Source organism: Hippopotamus amphibius, chromosome 13 (genome assembly GCF_030028045.1).
Source record: "Hippopotamus amphibius kiboko isolate mHipAmp2 chromosome 13, mHipAmp2.hap2, whole genome shotgun sequence".
NCBI lineage: Eukaryota > Metazoa > Chordata > Mammalia > Artiodactyla > Hippopotamidae > Hippopotamus > Hippopotamus amphibius.
The window spans coordinates 98,202,457-98,219,797 of record NC_080198.1 but is presented as its reverse complement, the minus strand read 5'-3'; the positions used below and the strand labels follow the sequence as shown (position 1 = coordinate 98,219,797).

The 17,341-nt window shown below is 44.4% G+C and overlaps 1 protein-coding gene across 6 annotated transcripts in view; it reads left to right on the top strand.

Moving 5' to 3' along the window:
- The window catches only part of LDB2 (LIM domain binding 2), a 381,155-nt gene extending 365,170 nt beyond the window's left edge, over positions 1-15,985 (top strand). The window contains exons 6-9 of one of the 6 annotated variants that reach the window (XM_057706203.1): positions 5,726-5,849; positions 8,905-9,050; positions 9,361-9,509; positions 14,643-14,778. In XM_057706203.1, the coding sequence (XP_057562186.1) occupies positions 5,726-5,849; positions 8,905-9,050; positions 9,361-9,501 (411 nt within the window). In that variant the 3' untranslated portion in view covers positions 9,502-9,509; positions 14,643-14,778. Of the gene's footprint in view, positions 1-5,725; positions 5,850-8,904; positions 9,057-9,360; positions 9,510-14,382 lie in introns of all 6 variants that reach the window. The other 5 variants (XM_057706202.1, XM_057706200.1, XM_057706201.1 and 2 more) reach the window with 5 other exon arrangements.
- The last annotated feature ends 1,356 nt before the right edge of the window (positions 15,986-17,341 follow it).

Below are 17,341 nucleotides of genomic sequence, written 5' to 3'. Positions count from 1 at the left end.
GCCAGTTCTGATAGGCACCACCCATTCCCGGGTTCAGGCCAGGGGATAAGCAAAAAGAACAAGCGTGGGTGTATAGAGAAGGAGAAAAAAATTTCTCCAGGAGAACTGTCAGATGAAATCAAAACAGAATAGCATACTCTCTAGATTTGCTAGGCTCTTTGTTACTATGAAAAGACAGGAGTCCTGGGACTGAGCTAAGATGTCCCCACCTAGCCAGGTCATGTAGTAATTGGATATATACATGTATGCATGTACAAAGTGTTCTGCACAGAGGAGGCAATGAGCTATTTATCAAATGGAAAAATTCATCACCTCTAAGGACAATGCCTGATTTGTCTGCCACTAGCAAATGACTCCTTGCTATAAATCTGGCCAAGATATCTGTCAATCTTTCATCCATCCATCCACGCATTCATTCCTTCACTCAGCAAGCCACTGTTGTGGTTATAGGTTTTAGTTTCATACCAAAGGGTCAGTGCTGGGCCAGAATCCCAGAAAATGAAGTTGTAAGCATAGGAGAGCAAGCCTAGCCTAAAACTCTCACTAAATATGCCCAAAGGCATCCTCAGAGCATTGCCAGGATGGGCCATGGGCAGTGGTTTTCATTGGGATTCTAACTGGACATGGAAGAGGCTTCCTATTCGAAGAGAGGTCTCAGGCCTTGCTGGCTCCTGTCACCTTGCACAGGGCCCTGGGATTCCTCCTAGTATCTTCAGGCAACCTAAATAAAGAGGCAAACTGAGGCTAGCTCAAATGACCAGAAATTGAGTTTATTTAGGAATAGCGGAGGAAGTGTAATTAAGGAATCACATGCTGTGAGCCAGCACCAGTGAGTCCCTTGGGGATTAGGAATTGGCTGTATTTATGGACAAGGAGTGCAAAGAGGGGGAGGTCCAGCCAGAGTCCCTGCAGCAAGTTCACTGGTTTGAGGATGCAGATGGATTCTTAGTGGCTGTTCATTGGTTCGGAAGTAAGTTTCCATCATCTCTAAATCAAGTACTTATGGGAAATCAGTCTCTCACTTCTTAAGTTCCCTTCTTCTGAGGGCAGGGTGGGAGTCTCTGTTTCCCATCCTCTGGTTCTATTTTATCTTTTTTTTTTTTTTCAGATCTTTACTGGAGTATAACTGCTTTACAGTAGTGTCAGTTTCTGCTGTACAACAAAATGAAAGAGCCACATGTATACATATATCCCCATATCTCCTCCCTCTTGAGCCTCCCTCCCAGCCTCCCTATTCCACCCATCTAGGTTGTCACAAATCACTGAGCTAATCTCCCTGTGCTATGCAGCAGCTTCCCACCAGCCATCTATTTTACATTTGGTAGTGTATATGTGTCAATGCTACTCTCTCACTTTGTCCCAACTTCCCCTTTGCCCCACCCTGTGTCCTCAAGTCCGTTCTCTACATCTGCATCTTTATTCTTCCTCTGCCACTGGGTTCATTGGTACCATTTTTCTAGATTCCATATATATGTGTTAGTGTACGGTATTTGTTTTTCTCTTTCTAGCTTACTTCACTCTGTATGACAGACTCTAGGTCCATCTACCTCACTACAAATAACTCAATTTTGTTCCTTTTTATAGAGGAGTAATATTCCATTGTATATATGTGCCACATCTTCTTTATCCATTTGTCTGTTGATGGCCATTTAGGCTGCTTCCATTTTAGATGGAAATCCTTCCACACTTCCAACACGTCCCACAGGGGGAGAACAAACTCACTCAGGCTGCTGCAGTGTCGCAGATGTCACAGTCTGAGCTCTTTCTTTTCAGGCAAAGAGACTGGTCCGCTAGGAACTCTGTAGCAGACACAACTTTGCAGATAACATCGTTCTTTAAAAATCAGAGGACCCTGTGCTATTACACTCAGTTCCATTAGTATGCCTTTGAGGTTGGAGTGAGGGGTGTGTGTGTGTGTGTGTGTGTGTGTGTGTGTGTGTGTGTGTATAGGGTGGGGGCAGAGGCATCTCTATTGTAGCCTGGATCATATATCTTACAAACACGAGACTCTTTACCTGGAGTCAATGGATGCGAGTGTAAGACAGTTCATAAAACTCCAGGTATTTTGTACAAAATTTGGAAGACAGGCTGCATAGCCTTCACCAGATTCTCAAGGGGGTCTGAGACCTCAGGGAGAGCAGGAATCCTGGCTCCAGAAGGATTTGGCTGGTGACTGGGGGAACCAACTCCCCGAACTTTCCTGATCTCATTTCATAAGGCCCCAGGCCTTAGCTGTTGCCAAGATGCACGGGCCTGCTGCGGGAGAAGGCAGGCTCTTGTGTGAGTTAGCCCTGCCACCTACAGCAAGCAGCTCGGCAAAGGCGCCGGCTCCGCGCCGGAGCGGGAGGCGCATTTGCATGCATTTGCATATATGAATAAAGGGCGGGCTGCCCCGCCAGCCCGGTACCCCTCCGCGGGAAGTAAAATGGCTTTGGGGATTCCTGATTAGCAGTCAGAGATGAAAATTCCTTTGGTGTGGGTTACAGCGATGGGAAGATATTTTTATATGAAAAGGGAAGGGATAAATCCTGAGGATTAGCACCTGAAAAAACGTGTTGCCCAAAACCCCGAGAGGAACGGCACAGGGGGAGAAGAGAAAGAGAAAATGAGCTCGTGGATTTTCACAATAAACGCAACTCTCCCATTTCCTAGCATCTTCAATGCTGATAACCCTTTCTAGGTCCAAATAGGTCTAACTTGTCCTATAATAAAAACATTTGCCATATAACTTGTCATATAATGAAAATATGTGCTTCAGAAAGATGTTTTTCTAAGCTGCTTGAAGTGTAAACATAGGGTAGTTTTCTTAATATGCTGAAATCTTTTTAAGGCAGCTGAATACTGAGGGCTGTGACTGTGTTATTCTCATGGTTATGTCCCCATCACCTAAGCCGAGTGCCTGACAGGAGGAAATGCAATAAATGCTTGTTGATTTAAAGTGATAGAAATGTGGTTTGTTTTGCAATCGGTGCTGTGCTTGCTAATATATAATCATAATATCTCCTGTTTGTTAAACTTATGTGTCAAGATGTATGATCTCAAAGTTTCCACACAATATACAAGATGGCTATGGTTTTACAGGGGAAACTGAGACAAACATTATTGAGAGACTCATGCAAGGATATGCACCTGGTGACAGAGTCAAACTCTCTACCTAGACCTCTCCGTTGCTAAGTCCATGTTTGTTCCACTCCATCCATGTATTTTATAGCCACTGTAAGTCGATTTCCCAAGAACAGGAATGAACCAAAAGGAAATGGTTTTAAAACCTTTATAACATTTTTAATTAAAAGAAAAAGTTTTCCCAGTCCTTAGAATTTATCTGAAAACTTTTCTTACTGTCCAAGCTTAATAATAGATGCAAACATCTTCCAACCCTGTCTGAAGCTAGCAGTGGTTCTTCTTTGATGCGTAATCCATTCTTATCTCTATGTGTAAAGATAATCGTGGAATCCTTCACTCCATTTGGTATGCACAACAGGGGAAGACTTGAGGTTGTCCATAGTTTGCACATACTTTGATTTCCAATGAGGAATTCTTAGTAGAGGAATACACACTTACACTTTTGGAATATGGACTTAAATTTCCTTATTAACATTTTTGGTTTCAAAAAAGACTCCAAAGTAAACAAGAAGATAGACAAGATTGAAGATGTGTCATAGCTAACCCGAATCTCATTACTTTACAGCCTAATGCACTAAGGCCGAGTGACTCACACTGTACCTCTGTTGTTCAGGCTTTGAAATCTTAGTCTCTTCTTCCAAGGAAACTGCAAAGGGAAGGAGATTACAGCTGGCCCTTAAATGGGATTAGAGGTTTGGGCAAAGTTTAGATCACTGATAGGTAAAAAAGCGCTGAGGAATTTTTCTAAATGAAGGCAATTTTGATTATCATGCTTAGACTTGAGAAGAGAGGAAGGGCATGGGAAAGTGGGGGGGGGTGCAAGAGAGGGGAGTTTGAACTGGAAACCCCTGGAGATTTGTGCATGTCTTGCTTCTGTATTTATCTCTTCTAAAGCCCAGCATATGCAGGGCAGTGGATCTCAACTTTGGGTAATATTTATCAGAATTAGATGGGAGAATGTTTTTCTTTTTTTTAACAGATGATAAACTGCATGTATTTAGAGTGTACAATTTGGTATTTTTTTTTCTTATTAGTAATCCTAACCTCCCAATTCATTCCCCCCCGCAAAAGAATGCTTTTTTAAAATACAAATTCAGGACCCCACCTCCAGGATCGATGAAACAGAAAGGGCAGAGCCCAGAAGTCTGTATGTTTAATAATCAACTCATCTGATTCTGACGGAAGTCTTCCTTAGACTTTGAGGAACATTGGCGTAGAAAATTCCTCCAGTCTTTCTAAGAATCACTGGTTAAATGCATCCAAAAGGCATAGCCTCAGTATTCAAAGAGTTAAAAGTCGAGTGGAACAGAGACTTGGAAGCAGATGGTTGCAAAACAAACATGAATGAGTAGGTTCATAGAGCAGAAAGGGCTGGATGCTATGGGAGAACTGTAGAGTCGTCCAACTCAGCCCGCACAGGGAGAGGTGCACAGCTCTGCGAGAAGGCCTAACCGAGGAAGGAACTTTGCCTTCAAGGATGAGTGGGCATTAGCCAGAAAGAGGAGGAGTGAAGAATTCCAGGTAGAGGAACCCAGTGGACAATAAGGAGTGTAGACTCTAGGGAAATACTCAGGGTGAGAACTGGCAGAGGGAAAGGGGTAGTAAAAAAGATGGGCCGATGAAGGTGGAGATGGCACATCTGTCTTTCATAATAAAGTGCCATTTTTCCACATGGGAAGGTGCGTTGCCAATGTTTGTGTTGCTGTAATTGCAACAGCAATGGATGCATCCTTCCAAGTTGTGGTCTTTTCCCTCTTAGCAACAGTCCTCTCAATGCAGCAGTATTCTGGTAAGTTTCCAACTGAGAAGGAATTCAGGAAAGTCCAAGGCAATCCTAACTGGACTTACCTTCTTATTTCATTCATTAATCTTTGCCATCAGAGGTCCTGGACCAAAGTAAAGCTGAAAGATCTAACTAAAGGACAGAAGAAGGGCGACCATGTGCAGAACCACGGGAAAAGCTCCCACACTGGATGAAAGTCAGCATATGTTCCTGACATTCTCATCTTGTGTAAAATACAAATGAATACATGAATAAAAGTAAAATAGTGTTCATCATGGCCCTTTATAAGAATTAGGATCAAAAACATACCTGTAGTTACCACTTTGTTCTCCAAAGTTTAAAGGATGGCTTTCACTGCCACATAATCTACATGAACTAGCATTGTAACTCACAGTGTGTGGTTATACAAACAGGAACGACAGCAGAAGCCACAGTAGAAATCAGAGCATGCTGTGCTCCATGGAAGAGAGTTTTTTTTTTTTTCCTTTAACCAGAGAGAAGCATTTCAGTTCAGAATAGGACTGAATATATCCACCCAACAGTCAGTACAGAATGTGTGTGTGTGTGTGTGTGTGTGTGTGTGTGTGTGTGTATAAACCACACTCAGCTATAATGTGATATTATAAATGATAGTAAATTCAGTGGGCATTATCAAGTGTTGGTAATATTTCTTTTCCTCCAAACTTATACAGAGAAAATCAAAACCAGGGAGGGGGGCGAGTACCTTTAAGCTTTCTAATGGATTCCAGCTGTTAACATTATTTATGGCAAATAATGTTACCAAGTAGTAAAACACTGATGTCTTTGAACTCCTTGCAGTTGTGTGTAATACTGGAGCCAATGCAGGAACTGATGTCCAGACATAAAACTTACAACCTCAGTCCGCGAGACTGCCTGAAGACCTGCTTGTTTCAGAAGTGGCAGCGGATGGTGGCGCCGCCAGGTACGACCTCGTTCTTCACTCCCGGTCCATATGCTTTTCCTGAGGCTTCTCCTGGGGATGAAGGGATGTGAAAAGGAAATGATCATGAATGTATCAGGAAAAGTGCAATAGTTTATGAGGGATATTCTGACCATGATATTGAGCTCAGAGGAACTGAATTCTGAAGGACAAACATCCTTCTTAGATGTCATGACCATCCTCTACAGTCCGCTCATTTGCTGGATTGGAACCCTGAAACCCACAGAAGGAAATTGATTTCTTTGATGGTACCAAGAAGATATTGACAAAGCCAAGATCAGAACCAAGGTTTTCTGTCTCCCAGTCCAGTGGTTGTTCCGCTGGACGAGACTGGTGGCTGCTCATGGCTTACTGTAATTTTGTTTGTTCTTTGAAGAATGGGAGAAATTGTGAAAAGAAAAGGGAGGGAGGGAGGAAGAAGAGAAGAAAGAAAGGAAGAAGAGAAGAATAGAGGAGAGAAGGAAAGAAGGAAGGAAGGAAATAAAATATTTTTGCCCCTGTTTTTTAAGATATATAATATCAAGGGTACTTGGATGATGAAAAGAATGCAGAAAAGATCCCATTTGTCTCACTTCCGTAGGATGCAGTTTAGATACTGTAGTCCCCTGCCGGGGTTCTGGAATTACTACTTCGAGTCATCATTAATTGTCTTTATATCTAATACATTTTCACTCCCAGGCCTGTGTTGAGCCTCACTGATCATAAAAGCAAAATGTATTCATTTGCTAAAAATTATTTTTATAAAGAGTAATTATTAACACAAGGCACATAGCGTTCTGAATCACGAAATATAATGGTCACCTTCTGCTGGTAATTGGCCAGGGTTTTATATAAAGTGAATATAACAGATGTAACCAAGAACGTACTTAGAAAGCTAAGAAAACTGAGCATTATTTTACATAGAACAGTTGCATCCCCATCTTAGGGGAATTATAGGCATTTAGAATGTTACATTTCATGTATATTAAATGTGCTTAAAGTGGCCTTATTTTCTCTTTCAATATCAATAAGGCTTTATAGGAAAAAATTTCACTCACTAAATGCTTTGAACACATATTCCACAAAATACGCATATATGATTCTTACATTATTCATTAATTCAGCCATTGACTCAACAATTACTTATTGAGCCCCTACTAAGTGCCAGGCACTGCTTATAGCCACTGCGGGTATACCACTGCATGAAAGTAGTCACAAATCGCAGTCCTCTCAGACCTTCCATTCTCTTATTGAAGCCTCACAATAACCTTATGAGGTATTTCTTGCTCTTCCCATTTGATATAATAGACTTGAGATTTCGAGTAGTAATTTGCTAAGTTAGCCTGAAGCTAATCTGCAGAGGCCCCCATGTCACGATATGTTTTTATGTCTTCAATTCATGGTTCTGTTACCACAGCCACCTACTGCCCGTGGCAGGAATCCAGAGCTTACGATTTAGTATATTTCCCCAAAATTCCATGAAAAAGTACAAATTTTTTTTTTTTGAAGGAGCAGATTTCAATTCAAGTCAAAGGAAGAGGATGCCTGTCCGGGGAAACCTGGGTATTTGCTTGACTTTAGAATGTACCACTCAACTCTCCTCTACCCCCATGAGCTGGAACAACTCTGGTTCCTGTTTCTCATAACTTTTAGAATAAGCACCCATAACCCTCTATGGATGGGAACGTTAGGTCCTCTGATGAAAATCTTTAAACATAAGAGATAAAATATTTATGGAAGAAAATATGTTATATAAATAGAAACATAATCGTCTTCTTCATCAAAGGTCAGGAATAACATGATGGATTAAGCGGTCTTTGAAATGAGCCTTAAAGGAGATCTTCCCCACTGCTCATCAGAAGCAATAGAGATGCCTCAAGAAAATGCTACAAGGTTACTGCACTTAGTTCCAGGATGGCCCTGGCTTACCTTCTCTCCATCAGCGTTGGATCTAGAATAGGGTTAGCAAAAACAATGCTCTTACATGCCATTTCCTATTCATTTAGTAACTGCCTGGAACAGGCTTCTGAAGAGTACTCATTCTCAACGCAAAACTCATAATAGTACCTAATTAATAGAGTTGCTATGAATATAAAATAATGCCATAGAAAACATTAAAAATATGAAAACTTTTTCACGCCCATAATACATAATAAATAAATAATATTCTTCTTACTACACATTTCCATGAGTCCCTATACTTCCATTAAGTTGTGACCTCAACCTTCAGGTCCAAAATATTTTTTCTGTATTTCTAAACAGGTCTTTCTGGAAAAGGTCTAGTTTCCCTTCATGGATATGCTGGCTGTAGCATACTAAGATTTTTTTTCCCCAGGAATTTTGAAATTAGTTGCATCTTTTAAACACCAGGATGCAAAACATGGGTATTTCTGTTGAGTTTGGGAATCCTTAAATTCCACATAGATGGCTGATAGAATGGACGTTTCCTCTTCTTTTTATTGCGCTGGCCAAAAAGTTGGCTCAGGTTCTTCCGTAAGATATTACGGAATTTTTTTGGCCACCCCAAAACTTCAACATTTCAAGGCATAATAGAGCTGGGCTACAATGTGACACTTAGCCCAGTAGGTACTGCTGTTACTCACTGGTTCACTAATTTAACGAAGTTCCTATTTCTCTCATCCCCTGGAGTTTCCCTAGGAATCCCAGAGCCCTTCTTTTGTTATAAAAAGAGGATGGGCCATAAAAAAAATTTTGCCCAAATATTGGGGCTAATGGTAATAATATTTTAAGTTCAAACTATATAGTGGTGTAACTCACTCCTAAGACGTCTTCATGGTTCCAGACATGAACAGTAGGTGAAATCAGAAAGAACAATGAAATACAAATCATTGTATCGAGATACTAAAGAAAAGAGTTTCAATTATTGTGTGCTAAAGATACATCGTCCGCTTTCTCCTTTTACGCTTTGTCAAGTTAAAAGAAATGGAAACAATATGAATAGTCTGCTCTTTTGAGTTCGCACCCAGGGCTTCACGGCTGGGCCCCTAGTCCGGTGGCTGCTCTGGAACTGATCCTCCTTCTGTCATCCCTTTTGCAGCAGAACCCACAAGGCAACCCACAACGAAACGGAGAAAAAGAAAAAACTCCACCAGCAGCACGTCCAACAGCAGCGCCGGGCACGCCACCAACAGCACGGGCAGCAAGAAGAAGACGCCGGCAGCCAACCTGAGTCTGTCCAGTCAGGTACCTGTAAGTCTCGCTTTCCTCTGAGGCTGCAGTCCTGCCCTTGCCTGTCTCCCGAGTCCAGGGGCCCACTGTAAAGTCTCTTTTAGGGGCAGAGACCTTCTGGGCCAGGAGGGGTGGGGGAGGGGAAGGCAGGGATGTGGGTTGGGAGGATGGGGAGGAGCTCTGTCCTGGAAACCTTCCCCTGCACACGGAGAATTAGGAAGGAACAGGAAGGGTCTGTGCTGCCGTGGGACTGGAATTGAAACGCCGTCAGAGTCGCAGACAGGAGATATGTCCATTAAGGTTTAATTAAAATATCACTTGGTAGTGTGCTGGTGGCACAGACGGGCCTCTCGGCACCATGGCGGGACCCCGTGCTCCACTGGAAACTGGCTCCCGGCACTCAGGCTCCAGACTGTCACTTGACTGCTCCCCCCACCCCCTGACAGCGACATCCCCTCTTATTTGAAGACTCAGGTAATTAACTCAAGGCCACTAAAAATGCAGCTCAGTGGATTTCGCGTTCCCATTTCATTCGCTTGGGGGGGAGCCTCAGCCCCTGGTTTGGTCTCAATTCTCTTGGCCTCTTGACCCCTTTCTTTCCTTTCTGGGCCTTGACAAAGGAAATGGGCCACTCTGGAGGGGGCTTCTTTTTGAACTCCAAAGCTGAGAGCTGAGGGCATCCCCACAGAGGGTAAACTGGGCAGGAACGTTCTTCATCGCCTGTGTTTTCTTCCTCAACTCGCTCCCTTCTGCCTGATTCCTTCCTGGCTCTGACTTCCTCATCCACTATTCGATCACTCACCACTTTTAAATTCTCATGTTTCTTTAAGCATTTCTTGTCCCCTCTCCCCACCACCATGACTTGTGGGTTTTCCTCCTCTGCTGCCCTTGTCACATCACCCTCAGCAGGCTTTTGACCATCCTTCAAATCCTGGGATTTTTGTGGTGCTTCGTAGGTACCCTCTAGATATGATGTCTTTGAACATGTACTTTCTCATCATTTCCCTCAAGCAATGCAATTTTACCTTTTCCCTCTTTCTCACTCTTTTCCTCCCTTGGTCTGTTGTCCTCACCCTCTGCTTCTGGTCCTGCTCCATCTCTCTCCATGTGAGGGTGGACCTCCCTTTCCAGGAGATTCTCCACTTACTTCTAAATGTGTCTTTCAAATCTGTTGCCTACCCGCTCTCTCCCATTTTCCATCGGTTTGGCTAAAACCAACCCCATCAGTACCTGAGAATCACCGGGCCTCTCCCGTCCTCCATAGACAGAGGGTATAGTTGTCATTCCCATTGCTTTAGAAAGAAAAGGTCATGAGAGAGTGGCCAGCCTGTGGGGCAGGTGCCATTTTAATTTTAAGACCACTAGGAATTGTAGTCCTTAAAAAAATACCAGAGTTACTTCTGTGTTTTGAACTAGACTATCACCCCTGAAGAGTCAGGAAAATAAATCAAAGGAGAAAAACAGTCTTTTTATTAAGGTGCCAGTAAGTTGTAGCCACTCCTGGTTAAATGGGAAATTGCATAGGAAAAAAATGGCCAGGTGTAAATAAATCAACCCCAAAAGTGCCCACAGGAGCCCATTTATTCCTCTAATTCTGGAGTTTTAGAAGCTAACATTGGTTAGTTTCCATGAACAGATGAAAGTACATTCCAGAGATTTCTGGAACTTTGGCATAGCTACTTAAAGGCACAGTGGCTGTAAGAATTCAGATCACGTCAACAAGTGTTTTCTGAGCTCCTAGTACATGTCCCACACTATACCAGGTGTTGGTAATACCAAGATTTAAAAAGAAGCAAAACCAAAAAAAGACCCCAGCTCTGTCATTGAAGAGCTCACTGTCTAATGGAGGGGTGATAAAGAGGTTTCCTCTCTCCTGCCAGTTCAGACTCCTGGTGTCAGCTCGCAGGTGCAGTATTCAGAAAGATTCTGAGGCCTGGACTGGGTTTTGTAAGCCATCCATTAGTGATGTCTGCCATGGGTATAGAATAGCAGCATACACATCCGTGTATTTTGACATACCTGGCCTAGTCGAAATCATGTCCTTTTTTTTTTTTAAAAGAGCACCTAACTTTTTCTACCCCATTATGCTCTTGTCCTCCCAACCAACAATTGCATTTTGGTGGGCGATGCCTGTGTCAAGAGGGTTTTTAATGAGTTGAGACCCTTTAGACAAGAACAAGGTGCAAGTAGAATTTCAGCACTATCCTCGCCATGCAGTCAAGGATGTTTCCATTAAGTAAAACTCTGAGATGGCCAAGAGAAAGAGGGAAGTCCAGATTAAGAAACTGTGACAATTCCTGTACGTCCTCCAGCTGAATGGACATCAAATGATAAGCACTGGCTGGCTTGTAGTGACCACGTCATTTAACCCTGTCTCCTGAATGCCCAGCACCCCTTTCCTATTTAAATAGAAATGTGACCTGCAGACCTTAGCTGCCTCGTTCTAAGGCACAGACAGATCGGGTGTGCTCCCACGACCACAGCTGTGGTCCACCCGGCTGCCACGGCAGCAGCGTGTGTATCTGGCGAGGGCTAGAGTTTAATCCTTGGATTCTGCTTCTCACTCCATGAGCAGGGGCTAGGAGCCATCCCGAACTACAGCCTCAACCCTGGGAGGGATGGAGACCTGTGTCATTCAACAGCAGTGACCCCTTCTGGCCAATTTAAGGAGAAGCATTGAGGGGCCCTGAAAGGAGTCACTTCCAGTCCTCCTCAGAGGTTGGTGGTCCTTGCACGGGGGATTAGTGAGAGGATGTGACACGGGCGAGAGCTGGTGGCACCCCCAGGTCTCCAGCGAGGAGCAGGGGTCTGCCTTGTGGGAAGTCGAGACCACAAGGGTTACTCCTAGTTAGACCAGTATCGCCTGTGGGACACACAAGACAGCAGGGTTGGGAAGGAAGGGCATCTCTCACTGCCACTGTTGAATGTTGGGGGGGATTTTTAAAGATGTGGGGGTGTGGGGAAAATGGTGCCAACATCCCCTAGTTAGAGGGAGCCCCGAACATGCATTCTGTCTCGGCTCATGTTGTGTGAGGATAGCAAGTCAAACCCACCTGAGCGGAAAACCCCTACCCTAGCCTAGAGGTTTAGAAGAGCCAGGTAGAGTCGTGTCCATAATGGTGTCAGTGGCCTCAGGTATCTACATGCATATGAAGTCCTTAGCATGTAGTCTCTTGTGTAACTTGCCGTCTATTACTCCCTCACGCATGCACACATGGATGTACACACACTCACAGACGTACACGTGTCACTGTGCACCTGGCTAAGAATATGTTTTACAATCAGGAAGGCCAATGTGGCATCTCTCTGAAATTTAGAATGCTCCAAAATATCTATGCCTGGGCACCTTTTCCAGCTGTTCCTGGAGCAAGGGTATACCAGACAGATTACGAGCCCATATGAGCCCCATGGGAAGGGATTCATATCACTATTTTCATAGTACTTCCCTGGAATGACTGTTTTCTTCTGATACAGGGAAGGTGTTTAGAGTGTTGGGAACTTCTTTGCTAATATCACGCTTAAGCTGGCTTCTTCTGTTTCCAAATCATGCTTACCTCCTCCCATTCTCCCAGCCTCTCTCGATGACCTTGGACTCACAATACTAATGCAGACACACGTGTCGGTTCTAACTTTCTTCTCCTGCCCCGTGACACTTCACGCATGTGTTTTCCCAGCCCTTCAAAGTGTGCTTCACACAGGTCATGAGATGGAATTAACCCTCGTGTCTTCCTCTGCCCCATCTTAACCTGGTCTTCCCACCTGCCTTTGTTCCTGACCCTAAGCGCCATCTCCTAATGGCCTGTGACGAAGTGGCACTTTTTTGTATCCCGAACACCCCCGTGGGTCAGGAGGTGGCCACGTTCCATTTCCAATCCTGCCAGCGTTCTTGCCACTCGGAGTCTGTGTCTGTTTTGCATCTCACTTTAAGAGTGCGCACGAGTCTCTTACATGTCAGGGTCATGCCTGGCTCTTCGTGGCATCATAAGTACGTTCTTGGAAACACACAACTAAATATCCTGCCGGTACCTCGACTTCCGGGTCTTCCCAGGTCGTGTTTTAGGCGTTTCCTTCATCTGGGGCATTTCTCTTTAACATTGTTGTTATTGATGCACGAGAGTGATTAGTCTGAAAACACAGCGTGAAACCTATCGATTATCTCCCCTCTAATTCGAGGGGAATCGATCCATCAAACAAGCAAGGTTTTCCATTCCAAACAAGCCAGGTCACTAAGGGATTTGTTCAACTGGTACCTTCAAAATTCCAGAAGGGCCCTGGAGGGGCCTCTGGACCCTCTCCTGACCACAGGCAGTATTCTACTAACATACCGCTCCGGGAAAGCCTCCCTTGCCCCAGTGAAAAGAACTTCTGCCCAGTTGTCCAGGCAAATTAGCCTCCCTATCAGGAAATGCATACTTAATCTCCAAAAGCATCTGGCCAGCCCTGATCTTCCTCCATCCAGAGGCTGCTGGCCATCAAGCAGACTATTGCTCAGAGCCCGCCCAGCAGGATCCACCTGACAGGTGCCCTGTCCCATGCTCAGGTCACCCATCAACCCCGTAGGGTCCCCTTGGAACAGAGAGGCCAGAGCTGTGCCCTGTGTAAGCGTCCTGTGCCCCTGCACCGGTGGCCTCCACAGAGCTCCCAGCTACAGTAGGTGGCTTCCTTGTTTGCATGGAAGGACAATTTGTACTTAAAGGAGTGATTAGATGGATTCTTCTCGCATGCTTCCATTTCTGATGACTACCGGCTTCATCAATGTAATTATAATTAGCGCTCTTCATCTTCCTTTTACGGCACCAGCTGGACAGACTGGTTCTCTTTACTGCCCAGATTGGTGGCGGGGTTGCCTGTGTGGGGATAGGTGACAGGCACCATGGAATAACAGATGGTAAATTCAGGGCTTGTTGGCAATCAGCAGGTTTTTGCTAATGACTTAATTAGCTATGCAAATTGTCAAATCAGTGTGAACATTGTTTTTATCGAAAACTTTACCTAAATTAATTACCATAATTAAGTAGCAGAATGTCAAGGATATTGGCTGCATAAAAGGGCCTGGCTGAGTAGCGAAAAGAGAGATCTGTCTTCGATTAAAACGTATACCGTCCTTGGGACAGAGAAAATGCCGTTTGGAACAAGTTGCGTGAATATTGCAGAACTGCATCCTCCCCGTGTTGGCTGCTAGTTTCCAAAGCCATCCAGAGGCCCTAAATAAAAGTGGTGGATTTTTGGAGGTCTTGCAAAGGGCCCAGCAGAAGCTTCCACAGCCCTCTCAAGAGTCCCCAGTGTCGGCAAGTTGCAAAGCGTGGATTTTTTTAATTTTGAAAAATCCATTTTTTTATTTCTGCAGATTGCTAGCATTGCTCGTTCTCCGGTGTCAGGCTGCGCACTAAGGACATAAACTCGCGTGGTTGTTACACGTCAGGAGGCGATGTTTATTTCCTGTAGAAATCCAATATGCGTCTTGGCCCCCCCGACATTGAGACTTGACCCCCGTGTACAGGACACGAGTGTGTCTGTCCTAGATCCCCCAGCGCCTCCCGCTAGTGTTTTAAGCTGAGCTTCTCTCTCCCAAGGTTTCCCTGTAATAATGTCAGCTGCTGTTCACAGGATGTGATGGTGGTAGGAGAGCCAACTCTGATGGGAGGTGAGTTTGGGGACGAGGACGAAAGGCTAATCACTAGATTAGAAAACACGCAGTATGATGCGGCCAACGGCATGGACGACGAGGAAGACTTCACCAGTTCACCCGCCCTGGGGAACAGCAGCCCATGGAACAGTAAACCTCCTGCCACTCAAGAGACCAAATCAGAAAACCCCCCTCCCCAAGCTTCCCAGTAAGACTGACCAGCTCCAGAATCCACTGTCAATAGTCCCCGCGGGTTACGCTCTCTGTTTCAGATCCTTACTCACAGGAGTGGAAGGAGGAGACGTTAAACCTTTTCCATGCAAATACCGATTTCCAAACCACAGTGATCTGAGTTTCTTTCCTTCTTTTTTTAATTGAGAGGATCATTGCAAATAAACTTCCACGGCCCCTCCCTGGAGGCCTTCACAGGTAACACCAATACTGGCACTGATCGTAATTAAAACAAGAGCAAACGCTCGCGCTTCTCCTGGCTCGATTTTAACCACGTTTGTTAATTTCCTTCCCCTGCCCCGCATCCAATCATCCAACGAAGGCCATGTTGTCAATAAACCCTCAGTGCTCAGGATCTCATTCTATGCCGAACCCAACTACAGGTGACTTTTTAATATTGTAAAATATTTTCTGCTTTTTGACTTGCATCTGGGAGTTTCTTGTTTCAGTAAAAAAAGAAAAGGAAAAAAAATCCACTTTTGGGAAGTAATTTAAATGTACCTTTATTTTTTCTCCCCCTTAACCTTTTCTTTCATTGGGTAACAGCTAAGAGGGCCCAGCAGGGTAATTTATGGCCGAGCTAATGTCAATTGGTCCTCGAGCTCCAGTTGGTTCAGTCGAGCCCGAGCGCTGAAACAAGAAACGGCTTTTCATCATCAAAGACTCCAAGGCAGATTTCTATGTAAAGAAAGGCACTTGGCCCCTTGAGAATGTATGCGTTTGTAAAAATGCTGTTGATCCAAATATTTTCAAGCCATGTATCCATTAATTTTGTGGGCAGTTTAATAAATCTGAAACTCTTTTGTGTTTTTTTTTTTTTATTGTATCTGAGTTGACTGTTGTTTCTTTTCATAGTATATTTCCTGTATAATATTTTGTAAAGCCCTCACCTGGTTCTTTTATGGGGACTTTTCTTTGGGGGCAATTCCAGTGTATTTATGTGAAACTTTATAAAAGAACTAATTTTTCCATTTGCATATTAATATGTTCCCCTATACATGTAAAGACAGTGGCTCCGTGTGTTATAAAACAGCTGTATTTTACGTATGCTTTACTGATAAGTGTGCCAATAATAAACTGTGTTAACGACCAAGGTGAGTGCGTCTGGTTGTTTGTGAGCCTGGCGGAGAAATCTGCCCACAATGATGAGAAATACTGAGCTTGGATTCATGGCCCAAACTCCAGATGGAGTGGAATTGTGAAACTGCGCCATCTTTATAAAATATGGTTTCTTGCCCTGCTCACTGCAGTTTACTTGGGCAGACACAGGGGTGCCTTCTCGGTGCTGGACCCTCTGCTGGCTGAGGACACAAGGATGGGAAAGGAAAGATTGACTGGCTTCCTGGGGCTGGCCAAATGCAAGGGCAGAGGCTTCCACTCACCAAGTGCTTACTCTGTACCAAACATCTCTATTTAAGGTCCATGGACGTTATTTCAGCTAATCCTCACAATTCTACCAAGTAGACCTTAATCCGCTCATTTTAAAAAATCAGTTCCTTGGTTTACCTATGTTTCCAAAAGATTTGCTGTACAGAGATTATGGAAAATTCACGTGAGGACTTTTTGTTTAAAGAACTTTCATCCTATTGTTCCACTTTGTATCCATGAGGAAGATGAGAGAGGAAATCTGTCAGTACTAGCTGAGTGTGTAGAAAGGGCCAGGCCATAGTAATGTATCATCTCAGCCAGTTCTGGAAAAGGGGGGCTTGAAAAAGAGAAACTAAGGGAGGGTATGTGTCTTAGGTTGAGATTCCCAGAAGCAGGGCCTGAGACCAGGATCCGGGGCACGGATTTGTTGAGGGAGAGTTCTTCAGTAAAAAAATCTTTAAAGGAGTGAAGGAGGTAGGATAGGGAAGGGAAAAGAGCCTAGAAAAGCTTACTTTCTGAGCCTGGTCCACGGTGCGGGGGAAGGCTCAGGGCACAGTTATCCCCTCCTGGGATAACTGCACACCTGTACCAGTCCGTCATGGGCTGGGGCCATCCCCAGGGTGTGTAGGACGTGGTAACCGTTACAGAAATACGGCTTCCATCAGCCAAGGGCTGTTCTGCAGAGAAGAGGCCCACTAGAAGTCAACAGTCCTAGCATCTTGGCATGGGTAGGCTGATCTCAGAAAGGGCATCTGGGCAGCGCACCAACAGTCAGCTTCGTTAAGTGACTTGCCCCATCTCAGAGCTCATGGGTGACACAGTTAGAATCTGATTCTGCATCTCCCTGAACTCCAAAGCTTGGGTTCTTTCTAGAACTTCACACTGCTTCCCGAGAACATTAGCATTTGGAGGAAAATGTGCAGTACAATAGCAACAAAGCCAGAGGAGACAGAGGAAAATGGCTCCTCAGTCGCCACCCCGCTAGTGTACTGCGAAGAGACGGGCCAGTTTATCCCCCACCCTACCCGACCATTTTAGGTTTTCTTTTATCAGTTCTTTAAAGTCACCCATATGCAATCAT